The 17,668-nt window shown below is 37.6% G+C and overlaps 1 protein-coding gene across 1 annotated transcript in view; it reads right to left on the reverse strand.

The window, feature by feature from the left end:
* Positions 1–17,668, reverse strand: part of COL19A1 (collagen type XIX alpha 1 chain) — a 329,235-nt gene that overhangs the window by 234,195 nt on the left and 77,372 nt on the right. The window contains exons 10-11 of the mRNA XM_027057488.2: positions 14,142–14,186; positions 11,735–11,779 (exon numbers count right to left, since the gene is read on the reverse strand). Coding sequence (XP_026913289.1) covers positions 11,735–11,779; positions 14,142–14,186 — 90 coding nt within the window. The remainder of the gene's footprint in view (positions 1–11,734; positions 11,780–14,141; positions 14,187–17,668) is intronic.

Below are 17,668 nucleotides of genomic sequence, written 5' to 3' on the forward strand. Positions count from 1 at the left end.
GCCTAAATATGTTACAGGTGCTAATACATTTTTAATACTGAAAACAAAAAGCAACAGAATAACAGGAAATGAATTCAGTGCTTCTGCTCTTTAACATGTACTTGACTAGAAACCAAAAAAGCAGATTAAACTATGAAATAAGTAAGTAAGGACATTTTCTAGTAAACGTTTTGCATGTCTCCTATCACATCTTCAAAAGCATCCACCAAACGCAAAAGACTTTATGTCATACATTAAATCAACACTAAGTCTAAATATATATTTTATTTTAGGCTGGCCTATGAAAATTTGAGTTATGTTATCTGAAAATTGCCTGATGTTAATTGCTGATAGAAGAAATATAAATGCCTGGATTCATAGTTTAATTATAAATAACTCCAGGCAGTTTGGGAGTAGTAAAGTATGCTTTTACTCTACCTTACATTATAATAGACATTTTAATAGCTTTATTCATTTGAATATCACATTGTATACATAATTCTACAACAATATGTTGTTAAATAAACCAACTAAGAATAGGTATCAGTTGGATGTTTTTCCAGTGGATTCTGTCAGAAAATATTTGCAACAGCTATAAAACCAAAAAATAAATATTTAAACATAAATTTCCAATTTAAACAACTATTTTATGTCATATGGCATTTCAGGACTCTGATAACATTCTGGTAATGACAAAACAATAAAAATCACAAGCCACTGAAAATTTACAGCAACCAGTTTCCTAAAGTTTTAAGAGATGAATTAAAGCAGGAACCATGTGCATTTGTTAATTTTGTGGTTGCGTTTATTATTATTAGAGTGGAAGGAAAGCTCAGTAATCAAGATGATCAAAGCAGGTAATAGCCATGTGTTTAAGTAACAGTAAGTCAGAACCTGCTTACCCATGAGCACTCTTGGCTACAGAATGTCAAATGTTGGATACTGTCCACCTCTCCCTGAGCCAGATGGTTCATGAAGAAAAGAGCATTTGACTGTCATTTTTCTTTTCACTAAACTTAAAATCTTCAAGTATAAGATCATTTTAATTCATCAAATGGAAAAATTCCACACTAGCTGAAACATATTAGTCATTGTAAAGATTTGCTACATATGTACCCATATTAACTTAAATGTCATTCTGAATCAACAAAATTGACTACATTTTAGCTGTAAAATGTAAAGAATATGTCAGGAAAATTGTGCAACAGGTAGCAGTCATGGATGTTTCTCTCTCATAATCAAATGATATATTTTTTTAAATATGAAATTTATTGTCAAATTGGTTTCCATACAACACCCAGTTCTCATCCCAACAGGTACCCTCCTCAATGCCCATCACCCACCCTCCACTCCCTCCCACCCCCCATCAACCCTCAGTTTGTTCTCAGTTTTTAAGAGTCTCTTATGCTTTGGCTCGCTCCCTCTCTAACCTCTTTTTTTTTTCCTTCCCCTCCCCCATGGTCTTCTGTTAAGTTTCTCAGGATCTACGTAAGAGTGAAAACATACAGTGTCTGTCTTTCTCTGTATGACTTATTTCACTTAGCATAACACTCTCCAGTTCCACCCACAGTGCTACAAATGGCCATATTTCATTCTTTCTCATTGCCAAGTAGTATTCCACTATATATATAAACCATATCTTCTTTATCCATTCATCAGTTGGTGGACATTTAGGCTCTTTCCATAATTTGGCTATTGTTGAAAGTGCTGCTATAAACACTGGGAAACAAGTGCCCCTATGCATCAGCACTCCTGTATCCCTTGGGTAAATTCCTACCAGTGCTATTGCTGGCTCATAGGGTAGATGTATTTTTAATTTTTTGAGGAACCTCCACACTGTTTTCCAGAGCGGCTGCACCCGTTTGCATTCCCACCAACAGTGCAAGAGGGTTTCCCGTTTCTCCACATCCAACAGTGCAAGAGGGTTTCCCGTTTCTCCACATCCTCACCAGCATCTATAGTCTCCTGATTTGTTCATTTTGGTCACTCTGACTGGTGTGAGGTGGTATCTGAGTGTGGTTTTGATTTGTATTTCCCTGATGAGGAGCGACATTGAGCATCTTCTCATGTGCCTGTTGGCCATCTGGATGTCTTTAGAGAAGTGTCTATTCATATTTTCTGCCCATTTCTTCACTGGGTTATTTGTTTTTTGGGTGTGGAGTTTGGTGAGCTCTTTATAGATTTTGGGTACTAGCCCTTTGTCCAATATGTCATTTGCAAATATCTTTTCCAATTCTGTTGGTTGCCTTTTAGTTTTGTTGATTGTTTCCTCTCCAGGGCAGAGCTTTTTATCTTCATAAGGTCCCAGTAGTTCATTTTTGCTTTTAATTCCCTTGCCTTTGGGGATGTGTCAAGTAAGAAATTGCTATGGCTGAGGTCAGAGAAGTTTTTTCCTGCTTTCTCCTCTAGGGTTTTGATGGTTTTCTGTCTCACATTCAGGTCCTTTATCCATTTAGAGTTTATTTTTGTGAATGGTGCAAGAAAGTAGTCTAGTTTCAATCTTCTGCATGTTGCTGTCCAGTTCTCCCAGCACCATTTGTTAAAGAGACTGTCTTTTTTCCATTGGATGTTCTTTCCTGCTTTGTCAAAGATTAGTTGGTCATACTTTTGTGGGTCTATTTCTGGGGTTTCTATTCTATTCCACTGGTCTATGTGTCTGTTTTTGTGCCAATACCATGCTGTCTTGATGATTATAGCTTTGTAGTAGAGGCTAAAGTCTGGGATTGTGATGCCTCCTGCTTTGGTCTTCTTCTTCAAAATTACTTTGGCTATTTGGGGCCTTTTGTGGTTCCATACAAATTTTAGGATTGTTTGTTCTAGCTTTGAGAAGAATGTTGGTGCAATTTTGATTGGGATTACGTTGAATGTGTAGATAGCTTTGAGTAGCATTGACATTTTAACAATTATTTATTCTTCCAATCCATAAGCACGGAATGTTTTTCCATTTCTTTATGTCTTCTTCAATTTCCTTCATAAGCTTTCTATAGTTTTCAGCACACAGATCTTCTACATCTTTGGTTAGATTTATTCCTACGTATTTTATGCTTCTTGGTGCAATTGTGAATGGAATCAGTTTCTTTATTTGTCTTTCTGTTGCTTCATTAGTAGTGTATAAAAATGCAACTCATTTCTGTACATTGATTTTTGTATACTGCAACTTTGCTGAATTCATGTATCAGTTCTAGCAGACATTTGGTATAGTCTATCGGATTTTCCATGTATAATATCACGTCATCTGCAAAAAGTGAAAGCTTAATTTCATCTTTACCAATTTTGATGCCTTTGATTTCCTTTTGTTGCCTGATTGCTGATGCTAGAACTTTCAACACTATGTTAAACAACAGCGGTAAGAGTGGACATCCCTGTCGTGTTCCTGATCTCAGGGAGAAAGCTCTCAGTTTTTCCCCATTGAGGATGATGTTAGCTGTGGGATTTTCATGAATGGCTTTTATGACATTTAAGTATGTTCCTTCTATCCCGACTTTCTTGATGGTTTTTATTAAGAAAGGATGCTGAATTTTGTCACATGCTTTTTCTGCATCGATTGACAGGATCGTATGGTTCTTATCTTTTATTAATGTGATGTATCACATTGATTGATTTGCAAATGTTGAACCAGCCCTGCAGCCCAGGAATGAATCCCACTTGATCATGGTGAGTAATTCTTTTTATATGCTATTGAATTCGATTTGCTAGTATCTTGTTGAGAATTTTTGCATCCATATTCATCAGGGATATTGGCCTGTAGTTCTCTTTTGGTGCTGGGTCTCTGTCTGGTTTAGGAATCAAAGTAACACTGGCTTCATAGAATGAGTCTGGAAATTTTCCTTCCCTTTCTATGTTTTGGAACAACTTAAGAAGGATAGGTATGATCTCTGCTTTAAATGTCTGGTAGAATTCCCCAGGAAAGCCATCTGGTCCTGGACTCTCATTTGTTGGGAGATTTTTGATTACTGATTCAATTTCTTCACTGGTTATGGGTCTGTTCAAATTTTCTATTTCTTCCTGTTTGAGTTTTGGAAGTGTGTGGGTGCTTAGGAATTTGTCCATTTCTTGCAAGTTGTCCAGTTTGTTGGCATATAATTTTTCATAGTATTCCCTGATAATTGCTTGTATTTCTGAGGGATTGGTTGTAATAATTCCATTTTCATTCATGATTTTATCTATTTGGGTCATCTCCCTTTTCTTTTTGAGAAGCCTGCTAGAGGTTTATCAATTTTGTTTATTTTTGCAAAAAACCAACTCTTGGTTTCATTGATCTGCTCTACAGTTTTTTTAGATTCTGTATTGTTTATTTCTGCTCTGATCTTTATTATTTCTCTTCTTCTGCTGGGTTTGTGGTAGCTTTACTGTTCTTCTTCTATTTCCGTTAGGTGTGCTGTTAGATTTTGTATTTGGGATTTTTCTTGTTTCTTGAGATAGGCCTGGATGGCAATGTATTTTCCTCTCAGGACTGCCTTCGCTGCATCCCAAAGCGTTTGGATTGTTGTATTTTCATTTTCATTTGTTTCCATATATTTTTTAATTTCTTCTCTAATTGCTTGGTTGACCCATTCATTCTTAAGTAGGATGTTCTTTGACTTCCATGCTGTTGGAGGTTTTTCAGACTTTTTCCTGTGGTTGATTTCAAGCTTCATAGCATTGTGGTCTGAAAGTATGCATGGTATGATCTCAATTCTTGTATACTTAGGAAGGGCTGTTTTGTGACCCAGTATGTGATCTATCTTAGAGAATGTTCCATGTGCACTTGAGAAGAAAGTATATTCTGTTGCTTTGGGATTCAGAGTTCTAAATATCTGTCAAGTCCATCTGATCTAATGTATCATTCAGGGCCCTTGTTCTTTATTGATCCTGTGTCTAGAAGATCTATCCATTGTTGTAAGTGGGGTATTAAAGTCCCCTGCAATTACCACATTCTTATCAATAACGTTGCTTATGTTTGTGATTGTTTTATATATTTGGGGGCTCCTGTATTCGGCGCATAGACATTTATAATTGTTAGCCCTTCCTGATGGATAGATCCTGTAATTATGATATAATGCCCTTCTTCATCTCTTGTTACAGCCTTTAATTTAAAGTCTAGTTTGTCTGATATAAGTATGGCTATTCCGGCTTTCTTTTGACTTCCAGTAGCATGATGGATAGTTCTCCATCCCCTCACTTTCAATCTGAAGGTGTCCTCAGGCCTAAAGTGAGTCTCTTGTAGACAGCAAAGAGATGGGTCTTGTTTTTTTTAATCCATTTTGGTACTCTATGTCTTTTGGTTGGAGCACTTAGTCCATTTACATTCAGTGTTATTATAGAAAGATATGGGTTTAGAGCCATGTGATGTCTGTAGGTTTCATGCTTGTAGTGATGTCTCTGGTACTTTGTGGTCCTTGCAACATTTCACTCACAGAATCCCCCTTAGGATCTCTTGTAGCGCTGGTTTAGTGGTGATGAATTCCTTCAGTTTTTGTTTGTTTGGGAAAACCTTTATCTTTCCTTCTATTCTGAATGACAGACTTCTTGGATAAAGGATTCTCGGCTGCATATTTTTTCTGTTCATCACATTGAAGATTTCCTGCCATTCCTTTGTGGCCTGCCACGTTTCAGTAGATAGATCTGCCACTAGTCTTATTGGTCTCCCTTTATATGTTAGAGCCTGTTTATCCCTAGCTGCTTTCAGAATTCTCTCTTTATCCTTGTATTTTGCCAGTTTCACTATGATATGTCGTGCAGAATATAGATTCACATTACATCTGAAGGGAGTTCTCTGTGCCTCGTGGATTTCAATGCCTTTTTCTTCCCCAGATCAGGGAAGTTCTCAGTTATGATTTGTTCAAGTACACCTTCAGCCCCTTTCTCTCTGTCTTCCTCTTCTGGAATTCCTATTACAGATATTGTTCCGTTTCAATGTTTCACTTAGTTCTCTAATTCTCCCCTCATACTCCTGGATTTTTTACCTCTCCTTTTCTCAGCTTCCTCTTTTTCCATAACTCTATACTCTAATTCACCTATTCTCTCTTCTGCCTCTTCAATCTGAGCTTCAATGGTTGCCTCCAGTTTATTTTGCACCTCATTTATAGCATTTTTTTAAGCTCCTCATGATGGCTTCTTAGTCCCCTGATCTCTATAGCAATAGATCCTTGCTGTCCTTTATACTTTTTTCAAGACCAGCGATTAATTTTATGACTATTATTCTAAATTCTTGTTCTGTCATATTGCTTAAATCGTTTTTGATCAATTTGTTAGTTGTCGCTACTTCCTATAGTTTCTTTTGAAGAGAATTCTTCTGTTTCATCATTTGGATAGTCCCTGGAGTGGTGCAGAACTGCAGGGCACTTCCCCTGTGCTGTCTGGAGTAACTTGTGTTGGTGGGGGGGTCCGCAGTCAGACCTGATGCCTGTTCCCAGCCCACCTCTGGGGCCACAGTCAGACTGGTGTACCTTATCTTCCCCTCTCCCAGGGGCAGTACTCACTGTGGAGTAGTGTGACCCCTGTCTGGGCTACTTGCATGCTGCCAGGCTTGTGGTGCTGCTTTTTGGGATCTGGCATATTAGCCATGGTGGGTCCGCAAGGTGCACAGGGGCGGGAGGGGCAGGCTTAGCTTGCTTTGCCATCAGTGGTCCCCTGTGGGAGGGGCCCTGCAGCACAGGGAGGGAGGCATGCAGACCTGTCGGAGGGATGGATCCACAGAACCACAGCGTTGGGTGTTTGCGTGGTGCAAACAAGTTTGGGGAACTGGTTCCCTTTGGGATTTCAGCTGGGGGATTAGAGAGGGAGATGGCGCTGGCCAGTGCCTTTTTTTCCCGCCAAGCTGAGCTCTGTCTTCCGGGGCTCAACAACTCTCCCTCTTGGTGTCTTCTCGCCCTCCCTGCTCTCTGAGAGCAGAGCTGTGACTTTTAACATTCCAGATGTTAAGTCCCGCTGGCTGTCAGAACTCATGGAGTCCAGCCCCTCCGCTTTTGCAAGTCAGACTCAGGGGCTCTGCCTTGCCAGGCAGGTTGCCCCTCCACTGCCCCAGCTCCCTCCCACCAGTCCGTGTAGTGTGCACTGCCTCTCCACCCTTCCTACCCTCTTCTGTGGGCCTCTCCTCTACGCTTGGCTCCAGAGAGTCCATTCTGCCAGTCTTCTGGCGGTTTCCTGGGTTATTTAGGCAGATATGGGTGGAACCTAAGTGATCAGCAGGACACGGTGAACCAAGTGTGCTCCCATGCCGCCATCTTCTTGCCGAACCTCTCAAATGATATTTAACAATAAAGATTGGCAGAATTTAGTTTAACACTGAAAAAATCAATTTTTAAACTAAGTCTGCAGTGCCTGGCTAGCTCGGTCAGTTAAGCATTTGACTCTTTTTTTTAAATTCTTTTTAATGTTTATTTATTTTTGAGAGGGAGAGAGAGAGAGAGAGACAGAGAGAGAGAGAGAGAGATTGTGTGTGTGTGTGAGCAGGGGATGGGCAGAGAGGGAGACACAGAATCTGAAGCAGTTTCCAGGCTCTGAGCTGTCAGCACAGAGCCAAACATGGGGCTCAAACTCACAAATCATGAGATCATGACCTGAGCTGAAGTCGGACGCTTAACCAACTGGGCCACCCAGGCACCCCACGCATCTGACTCTTGATTTCAGTTCAGGTCATGATCATGGCTGTGAGATTGAGGCTGCATGCTGGGCATAAAGCCTGCTTAAGATTCTCTCTCTCTCTCCCTCTTCCTCTGCCCCTCCTCCCCTGCTTGTGCTCTCTCTCAAAAACAAAACAAAACAAAACAAAAAACTGTGTTGGAGTTTGAATGGCAACATAAAAGAATGGTTAATGGCTGTATCACTGCAAGGAAGGTTGACACAGTACAGGGGTAACTGCCACCTCAAGGGTGCACTCTCCATTTGTTCACTAGTAGTAGCCCATACAAAACCTGCAAGAATTCTGAAGAAACCTAAGGAAAATCCTCCAAAGAATGGATGCCTAGGAGCACTCCTAAAGACACAGAAAAACCAGAACACAGACCCCCTGCTGTGAGTCTATTTCCCCAGTCAGAATATAGACTTCCTCCCTCCTGCCTCATGAGACATGCTGTTAGAGTCAAAGGATCCTTGAGTGATGCTCACCTGCCTTTGGCAACAGGCAATGGGGCAGTGGGATGGGTTCATTCATATACATCTACATGTTAAACCAGAGAATAGTGAACCTGAAAATAGCTGTCTTCAGGGAGAGTCCTGCCAGTGTAAGTAATTTGAGAAAGAACTAGTTCTTCAAATGATTTTCACTTCAGGACTGATTTGGCTGAATTGTGCTTGCTCAGTTAATACACGAATTTCTTCCCTATCATAAGTTGCTACAGACTCAGGAATATACTCTCAAATCAGGTCCTCTCTACTTGTTCACATTTCATAAATTCTTCTCTGGACTAAGGATACCACGTTAGACATGCTGAGGAACCACCTGGTCAGTCTGGCTCATGAATTAAACTGGCCTAGAGGCTAGTTTTGTAGTCATAAAGGAAAACAGCAGATTTCTCTACTTGGTTTATACTGGATTATAGAAATACCACATAAGCCTGGGTGGCTTAGTCAGTTAAGCATCCGATTTCAGCTAAGTCGAAGGTCCTCGCTGTCTGTAAATTCAAGCCCTGCATTGGGCTCTGTGCTGCCAGCTCAGAGCCTGGAGCCTGCTTCAGATTCTGAGCCACCCTCTCTTTCAGCCCCTCCCCCACTCATGCTCTGTGTGTGTCTCTCTCTTTCAAAAAATAAATAAACATTAAAAAAAAATAACATATAGTGGTATCATCACTATGAAGATACTTTAAGATCATCACATAGCGTTTTGTCTTTGACAATTGATATGTGTTTTCCTGTTCAACTGGTAGCCATGTGCCTTTGGTAGGTAGGACATCTTTGAGCAATAACAAATCCCTGAATTCTTTTGTTTTACAACTAGTGAATTGTATCATTCAAAACAGTCAAATTGTAAACACAGTAAAGGCCACAATGAGACAATTAAAGAGGAAAGGTAAGTCTTATTGTAATTATATAGTCTTACACAAAGAATTAAATTCAATTTAAATTATCTTTTAGGGGGTAGGGGAATGGGCAAAATGGGTATAGGGGAGTGGGAGGCTTGCATGGAACAAATAAGTCACAGGATGAAAGGTACAGCATGGAGAATAAAGTCAAAAGTATTGTAATAGTGTTGTATGGTAACAGATGGTAGCTACACTTGAGGTGAACATATCATCAAGTATAGACTTGTTGAATCACTATGTTGTACACCTGAAACTAATATAACATTTCATGTCAACTATACTGTAGAGGCCGCTTTTAGGTCACAGGCTTGAGTAATGGAAACTTGAGCAAGTCAAAAGGGTCCATAGTGACTACCGAGCTGAATGCACAGGCTCATTAAGCCATAGGTCCTGACCAACCAATGGGCTACTTACAACCAGACACAGTTCCTAAGATTACCAAAAAAAGTAAAATTCCATATGTCTCCATATTCCCTTACCCCCCTCTATAACTATAGCTTCTCACCACCTCCTCATGGCAAATGGTTTGTCCTTCGCTGTTCTGTATGCTGCTCCTTTGCAGTGTATTCAATAAACTTTTATCCCTTTTGTTCTGTCTTGGGTGAGTTCTTTCACCACCCCTGCAACCTGCCCCCACCCAATCGGGATGCCCACATACACTTCAAAAAAAAAATTAAAAATAAATACATAAAGTAGTCTTTGTTCAGAAAACAAATTATGTTGTAAGCAGTGAAAGGATTTCATGCTTGTATCACATGGAAATGAGTGTTTCACATTCTTATTTAATTAATCTAGAAACACAGTTTCTAATCTAGGAAAAAAAGTTGACATTAATTATTTATCTCATGGAAAAATACATGTGGTCATAGATCAGAATATGTAACATGCAACACTGAAAAACTCAAACATTTGCTATTTGGTAAATAATAAAGCAGAATATATTTTTATTATATGGGTTATTATGTGAATTTTATATGTGGCTATAAGCCATTTGAATTATAATTCTCATTCAAGGTACAGTCTTTTCTATTAGATGCTTTATATCTTCCTGTTATCTCCATCATTCTCCATAAATATTTTTACCTCTTGGTGAAACTATTTGAAGGCAATTGTTAATAGGTATGAGGAATTAGAAGGGAAATCTTCAAAGCCAAATATATTGAACAGTTTTCTATACTTCATAGCCTGTGAGAATCTATTACTGAGTAATACCAACCATGTATATAAAATATCAAAATAACCACTAAGATTTTAGTGAGATGGTGACTTTAAATGACAGAATTTTTCTTTCCTTGCTTATTCTCACTTATTCCTACAGGTAAAGTCCCATTAATAAAACAGGAACATGTGTAAATAAAGCATTTATTTAAAGGCAATGACTGTCATTCTACTAAAACAAAAATATTCAAAAGATTCCTAAGAGGAGAGATCCACTTTTTAAAAAATAGTCATAATTTAATGGAATTCTCCTCAATTATATGATTATTATATGGCTGTCCTTTTCTCTTACAGTTTTATGAGGAAAAGTAATTAGCAAGTAGCTTACATCATGCATAATTTGTCTTACAATTATTATAGATGCTCATTCTGTTTAAAATACTTATGGAAGAAGCAAACAACTGATCACGGCCCAGAAAACTAAATACAGGCAACACTGTCTAATTTGAGATTATCTCTCCCCCTTCCCTTTTTCTGGCTGTCCAATTACATGACATTTTATGAAACAAAGGAATGGTACTGTTTTGTTCTATTTAAAAATCAAACTGGACTTATTAAAAGCAGAAGGACTCAAATGATTGTCTGAAGGGAAATTTTGGATGACTAAGGCACTTCTATTCTCTGTACTTTCAGTAGAAGGCTGTAAATTTGTAAAACAAAGATTGCTTGAATATTGGGTTAACCACTTCTCTCAGCACCAATCTGGAGTTCTATCCATAGTTTTCTTTGCTTCTGAGTCTGATAAACTTGTAGAGTTTAAGGAGTTTACTATAACCCAATCTGGGATATTACACAATCTCTGTGTTTTTTCTTTTAAACCGTCCCCTTTAAGCCATCCCTTCCAGGGCACCCGGGTGGCACAGTTGGTTAAGCATCCGACTTGGGTTAAGCATCCGATTTCTGATCTCGGCTTAGGTCATGATCACACAGTTTGTGAGCCTCACATTGGGCTCTGCACTGATGGTGTGAAGCCTGCTTGGGATTCTGTAGCTCCTTCTTTCTGCCCCTCCCCCGCCTGTGCTCTTTCAAAATAAATAATAAAAATAAACTTTAAAAAATAAATAAAGTAAACCATCCCTTTATTTTAACTCTTTCAAACTATTCTATTTTCACATCTATTTTCTGTTTGACCCAATTACAGTTCTTCTTATTTATTTCCTCAGGAAAAATTCCACTGATAAACCAGGTATACATGTAAACAAAACATTTATTTAAAGACTTGGACACATAGTGCAGCAGTGATGTGATAGCACACAAATATACTGCTTAATAAATGTTTTAATCATTTATATATCAATGAAATGCATTTAGTGAGAAATATCTAGATAAAACTACCATCCAAAGTTTAGAAAGATGTCTGAAAATCACCAGTATATTAAGTATAACTTAAGTGAAATAAATATTTTAAGATTTTTTCTACAAAATTACTGAATTCTGGATATAGAAAGTATAAGAGAAGTTAGATATTCCACTTCAAAATATTTTCATGAACACAATTTATTTTTATAGATGCTTATGTAATGAGAGATATTTACCTTTTCACCAATTTCTCCTTTGCTGCCTTCAAAACCTTGCTCTCCCTGTAGAAGAGGAATATGGTATATATAATAATGGGAACACTACTTTTAATATACACAATTATTACAATAATAATGATAATGTTTCCAATAACTAATAAAAACCATTTCTAATATGTAAATTTTTAAACCAATATTAACTTAGACAAAATTTAAATATTCCTAAATACTAAAGAGTACAAGCCACACTTTCACTATAGTACGTTCCATGCAATGTCATCTCCATAAACCTGAATTTCTCTATATACTGTACCTTTCTCAGAGGTGTTTTGAGAATTGAATGCATCAACATAGTGCCTGGCACTAAGTTAGCCATTATTGTTATTATTACTATTACCATTTATTTCACTAGATCCAGCAGAAACAGCCTTCTCATGCTGACTTCTATGGAATACCATTCCAATGGGAGCTGTGTGATGAATGAGAGTTCAGGTTTGAACCCCGAGTCCTGGCTCCAGCTCTGACACCAGAGCTGAACATGTTCTTTACCCCCCAGATCTCCTGCCTCTCAGTCACAGAAAGGGCGTTGGCAGTTGTAGGGCTGCTGGCTTTCAACCACCATAATTATTCCAAAAGGTGTAAGTTTCCTATTCTTCAACTAAAACGCTCTCTGACCCAACAAGCTTATTTTCCCACTTAATTCTGCACAGATACTTATGGTACTGATGTTTGATGCATACATTCAAACAAATATTCATTGAATGCCAAGTACATGTCAGGCACTCCAGACAACACAGCCAGCAAGTGAATGCTGGAGATAGGTCATCCTCACCCCTCCACTCACAAGATGCACTCAATAAATGAAATATTTCCTAAGTGCACAGAGATAAGGGATGAAGGGTTTCTTATGTGAAGTTTTTCTATAATGCTGCAACAAGGTGACGCTTGACACAATTAAAATTCATGTTAGAAGCAAACTGCCAGGTTTTTACTATACGTATAGTGTCTGTGTATATATTATAAATAATACCTGCAATCAAATATATGTATATGTGTACATGTATACACACACATACATACATGATTAAATTATTATTTCTGCTTCATTTTCCCTTTAAAAGGGTACCAGGAAAGACAATAGGTTAGTATTTGGGCATATGTGCCACTGAATATATGGTCTATCTTTACTCGACCATTTTTCCTAAAATATAGACTTTAACTTGATCTGTTAATTCAAGCTGACATCGAAGCTGCTACACCCCCCAGTACATCAGTCACAATGTCAGCATGATGCAGCCACCACAAACAGCTGCTGGAAAGTCCAAAACTATTTCCCAGTAGATAAATCTGCACATCCCTTGGCTTGCAGCTCAACTCACAGAGGCAGCACATGCTGTATCAATGGGTTTTGTCTAGAGTTGCTGTGAAGAAATTCAGAAGCTTGCCATTTTATCGCTGCCAGTTCAATCTTATTATCTTTATCAAGCCAAGTAAGGGAAGATTTTTCAAACACTGTAACTATAAATAAATGCACATCTTTTTTTTTTTTAATGGAAATTTTTAGCTACAGAGAAAAACCTAGATGCAGTAGTAACTTCTGACATCTTGCTGCTAAGACCTGTAAAACTTTCAGAGCATAGAAATGATATGGTTGGCTGGGGTGGGCATCTAATATTGCATTAGTAATGCTCTCCCCTGTGGTGGGATTATCTGAGTGGTATCATGACAGCTGGCCCCACCTGAAGTGGCTCCCCATCCCTCCAGGAAACTGGAATAGACCAGTCTGTGTGCTTCCAGCAATGCTGGTCACACTCCTTTCCAGGAGGACAGAGTCCTGGGACAGGTACAAGTGAAGTTCACCTTGGTAAAGAGAAAGATAGTAGGCACAGAAACAAGCAGCCTAGTCAAGGCAAAAATCTTTATTTATTATGAGTTTGTTATTCTGAAAGATATTTTTTGAAGAGATTAGTTGTAGCATCTTTGTAACATTTAATATTTTATGTCAGTGTAACTATTATGTTTAGCCAACCTGGGAAATACAAAAAGAAGATAAATAAGAAAGAACCAAATACAGTCAAAGGTGGTAAAAATTATTCCGCTCTTCATTTTAGACGCTAGTAACAGTGAAAACACAATCAGAGCAGCTCTGTACACTCCACTGGCCCCCAGAAAGCATGATCATTGACTTCTCTGGAGAAGCATGTTGCTAAAGCTCTCTGATAAAGCTCTCTCCTAGAGTGATTCCTTTGAAAAGGGATTACTTCCATGGGTTCTCTTTGAAAGACCGATTAGTGGCTTTCTAAGAGCCTTTCAGGGAATTAGGTTTCATCAAATAAACTTTCTGAGTCTTCGCTATACTATATGCAGATTCAATTTTTAAGATGTTAAATTATTAATTTCTATAAAACATTCAAAAACTCTTTACCTTTTGACCAGGTAAGCCTGGAACTCCATGCAAACCATTTTCACCCTACAAGATGTATAGAAAATAAATTTTATTAGCAAAAAACAAATGAATAAAGAAATTTTTGCAGTCTTTAAGAATTAGTTCTAGCTTGGTGGGGAAAGGTAGCCTAATACTGAACATCTATCACATTCAGAGGCTTTTTATCTATCCCTTCTTATCTTACTACTAGAGTTAGTACTTCAATTTTACAAAATAAGAAAACAGTCTTGGGGGGTTTGTGGAGCTCAGTCAAGTGTCTGACTCTTGATTTTGGCTCAGTTCTTGACCTCATGGTTCATGAAATTGAGCCCCACATCAGGTTCTGTGCTGCAAGCATGGAGCCTGCTTGGGATTCCCTCTGTCTCTGCCTCTCTCTCTGCCTCTCTCTCTTTAAAAATAAATACATAAACCTAAAAAAAGAAAATAAGAAAACAGTCTCTGAGTCATGCTCAGGGTCACCCAACTTGTGGCACTACCTGAGATTTCAATGAGGTCTCTCTAACTCCACAGCTATTTAGTACCCCTTATTTCATGTTCTCTTTTCAAACCTCTGGACATAATATTAAAGCCTGGAATAGGATTTCTATGGGCCAGGAACTGTTCTCACAACAAATCTATTGGGTAGATAGGTTATGATCATCTTACAACAGATGATCACACCATCCTACACAAAATAGGAGATAGAAATGGAATTTGAACACATACACTTCAGCTCTGTGCACATAGCCACATCCCTACACTGTCTCATGGAAAAGATTTAATTCTGGCTTGTAAATGATCTCATATCAAAACTGAATACATCTATACATCTATTATAGATATGTATCACATCTATTATAGCAATAGACATACAGATATGTATGTAAACACGTGTATGTCTGTGTATATTTATATATATAAAACTCATATCCATTGATTGCCTTTAAATCAATTTTGAAGACAAACCCAATCCCATTTTACTTGAAAAATTGCTTATAAGAATTTTTAGTTTTTTACATTCATCTGGTTCCTTTCTTGGTAAAAAGGTTCTCAGCAGATGCTTATCAGTTTCCATTACTGGAATTCATGGGCCATTTCTTTGACAAGCGTGGTTTGTAAACAGCACACCAGCTAGAATGAGATATTCCTGGGAGGATGTACACATTCTCAATGGGGGCTTAGGAATTTTTCTGCTTATAGGAACTGACTTGACTCCTGAGTTTGCAGGTTGAGGCAGCTCAAAATAATTTAAAAATTCCATTGATCTACTTTATTTCTAGAAAACATTTATAAGTAATTTATAAGACAATTTTTCAGCACTACCTAGAATGAAGTTAGATATCATTTTTAAAATGATATAAAAGAAAAAAAATCACATCTTCAAACTTTAAAATAGCAATAATATATTCTAAATCTAAAGAGAAAATTATTATTTCATTAATTAATATATTTTGGAAAGGTTTAGTCATTTATAACACAGTTGTACCACTATATACAGACACACATATTTTAAAGTCTAGGGCTGTTCTTAGATTAAGTTATCTAAGTTTTTCACAGTAGAACTGCTATCATCAAAAAATATACTAAACAGTAAAGGCAAAACTTTGCTGCTAAGTGTAATTAAGTGTTGAAGCATCAATAAAATACAATGTACTTACCTATGTAATAAGCATATTTCTATTCTTTAAAACATTTTTATAGTTCTAGACCTCGGGCACTATTATACAAATATATTAGAAACTTCCCATCTCATTTGATAAAGTGACAGTAAAAGCACATTCAGTATTTGACACCAGGGAACATTCTGTGGAAATTGAGCTTCAGTTACTCATCGCAGAAGTATGTCCACTTGTCCATAAGAAGCAGAATTAGTTTCATCGGTTGGTCTAATATAATGTTTTATATCATATTACAAGTTACACATCATAACAAGATATGGCATGTAATCCAGTAAAGTACACTGATACAGTATACACGGCCAAAAATACTTTTTTGGGGAAAGAAAAGTAGTGACAGTATCTACTCTTTTTCTTTGTTTAGAGCCCACTGCTATGTACTATGTGTTCCAAGTACTAGCACCTAAAGTCACTTCTGGCACATGTCAGTTTAGGGCTCCACCCAGAAACACTGCTAACGGGATACCAAAAATCGCTAAAACTATGATATCAAGCTGTTTTTCTCTCTTTAATGGACACTGATTTCATGATTATTGCAGTTAAAATGTTATATTTTCCTACGGTCAGTGTTCACTGGTCCCCACTCTTTCCTGACTAGGAATTTGTTTTGTAAACCTAAATTCCCAGATAATCTCATGGATACCAACTGATTATTCTCCCAGGAAAAACTCAGTTTCACACACCAGCAGGTACACGATTTTCAGATTGGGAGTGGATACTGTTGAAGCTTAAAGTTTGCAAGACTGGTATTCAGAAACCTTTTTATTTTCTTCTCGCTGATTTTCTTGAAGTTATCAGAGATAAGCCATTTTGAAACTTTTAATAATTTTAAATCATTTGTTATTTTTCTAGTTCTTAAGGGATAAATTAGTATACTTGTTTTTGTTCATATCCAACCCCCCCCCCCAAAAAAAAAAGATTTGTTAAGTAGCATAAAAACTAAAGACTATATCCAAAACTTAATGCAGCTTGAGGTCAAATGGAATTCTACCTAGCAAATAAATGCCTACCTAAAACTACTACTGGATGGGTGGACATTAGCTGCTTTTTCTGGACTCTTGCTGTTCCTCCTTCCTCCCAGTCTCAGCAGAAACAAAGAAATAAGAAGTTTCTCCCTTGGCTTCTGATCAATACTTCAGTGCATTATTGAGAGAAAATTACAATCAATGTTTCTCATAGCTACCAGAATGTTCCAAACTTGTTTCTGAGGCATAGACTTTCTATTATAGGTTTTTCCAACAAAGGACCTGTGTCCTTTTCTTGTTACAAATTCAAAGTACAGAAGGACAAGTGAATGAATATGTGTAATACAAAGCAGGGCCAAATCTAACATTGCTGCTGACAGCAGTGTTGCCGTGTTATTACTGTAATGCATAGCCGATCTTCAACTTCACAGAGCAATCTAAAGCACCCTTTCCAGAATTCAAAGTAAAACCTCTTTGGGAAGCTTTTGGAAAAAACTTAGGTGTGATTTAGGGCCAGCTGGTGGCTTTCTGAAAAAGTGATCAAAGGATTTCATTTTACCTCCTTTTTATCACTGCACATTTCCCTGAAGTAAGCACAGCTAGGCATAAAAGATAAATTATTAGTTTTCCTGATTCCTTTGACATTGGAATCTATGTCTTTTCTTATTATGCAGGAAATACAAGTTGTCTGAAGGACACTTGATAAGAAATCACATTCCCCAGGGCTATAGTTTATAAACCTAGTCCCAAAGAGACCAAGCAAAGAAAGGCAGATTAAACAAGTAAATGGAAATTTGCTTGTAACTACATGTAAGCCCAGAAAATTGAAAGTTATATACTATGTTGTGGTGATTTTTTTTTTTTGTTTTGGTTTAAAAAGTTGGGT

This window comes from Acinonyx jubatus, chromosome B2 (assembly GCF_027475565.1).
Source record: "Acinonyx jubatus isolate Ajub_Pintada_27869175 chromosome B2, VMU_Ajub_asm_v1.0, whole genome shotgun sequence".
NCBI lineage: Eukaryota > Metazoa > Chordata > Mammalia > Carnivora > Felidae > Acinonyx > Acinonyx jubatus.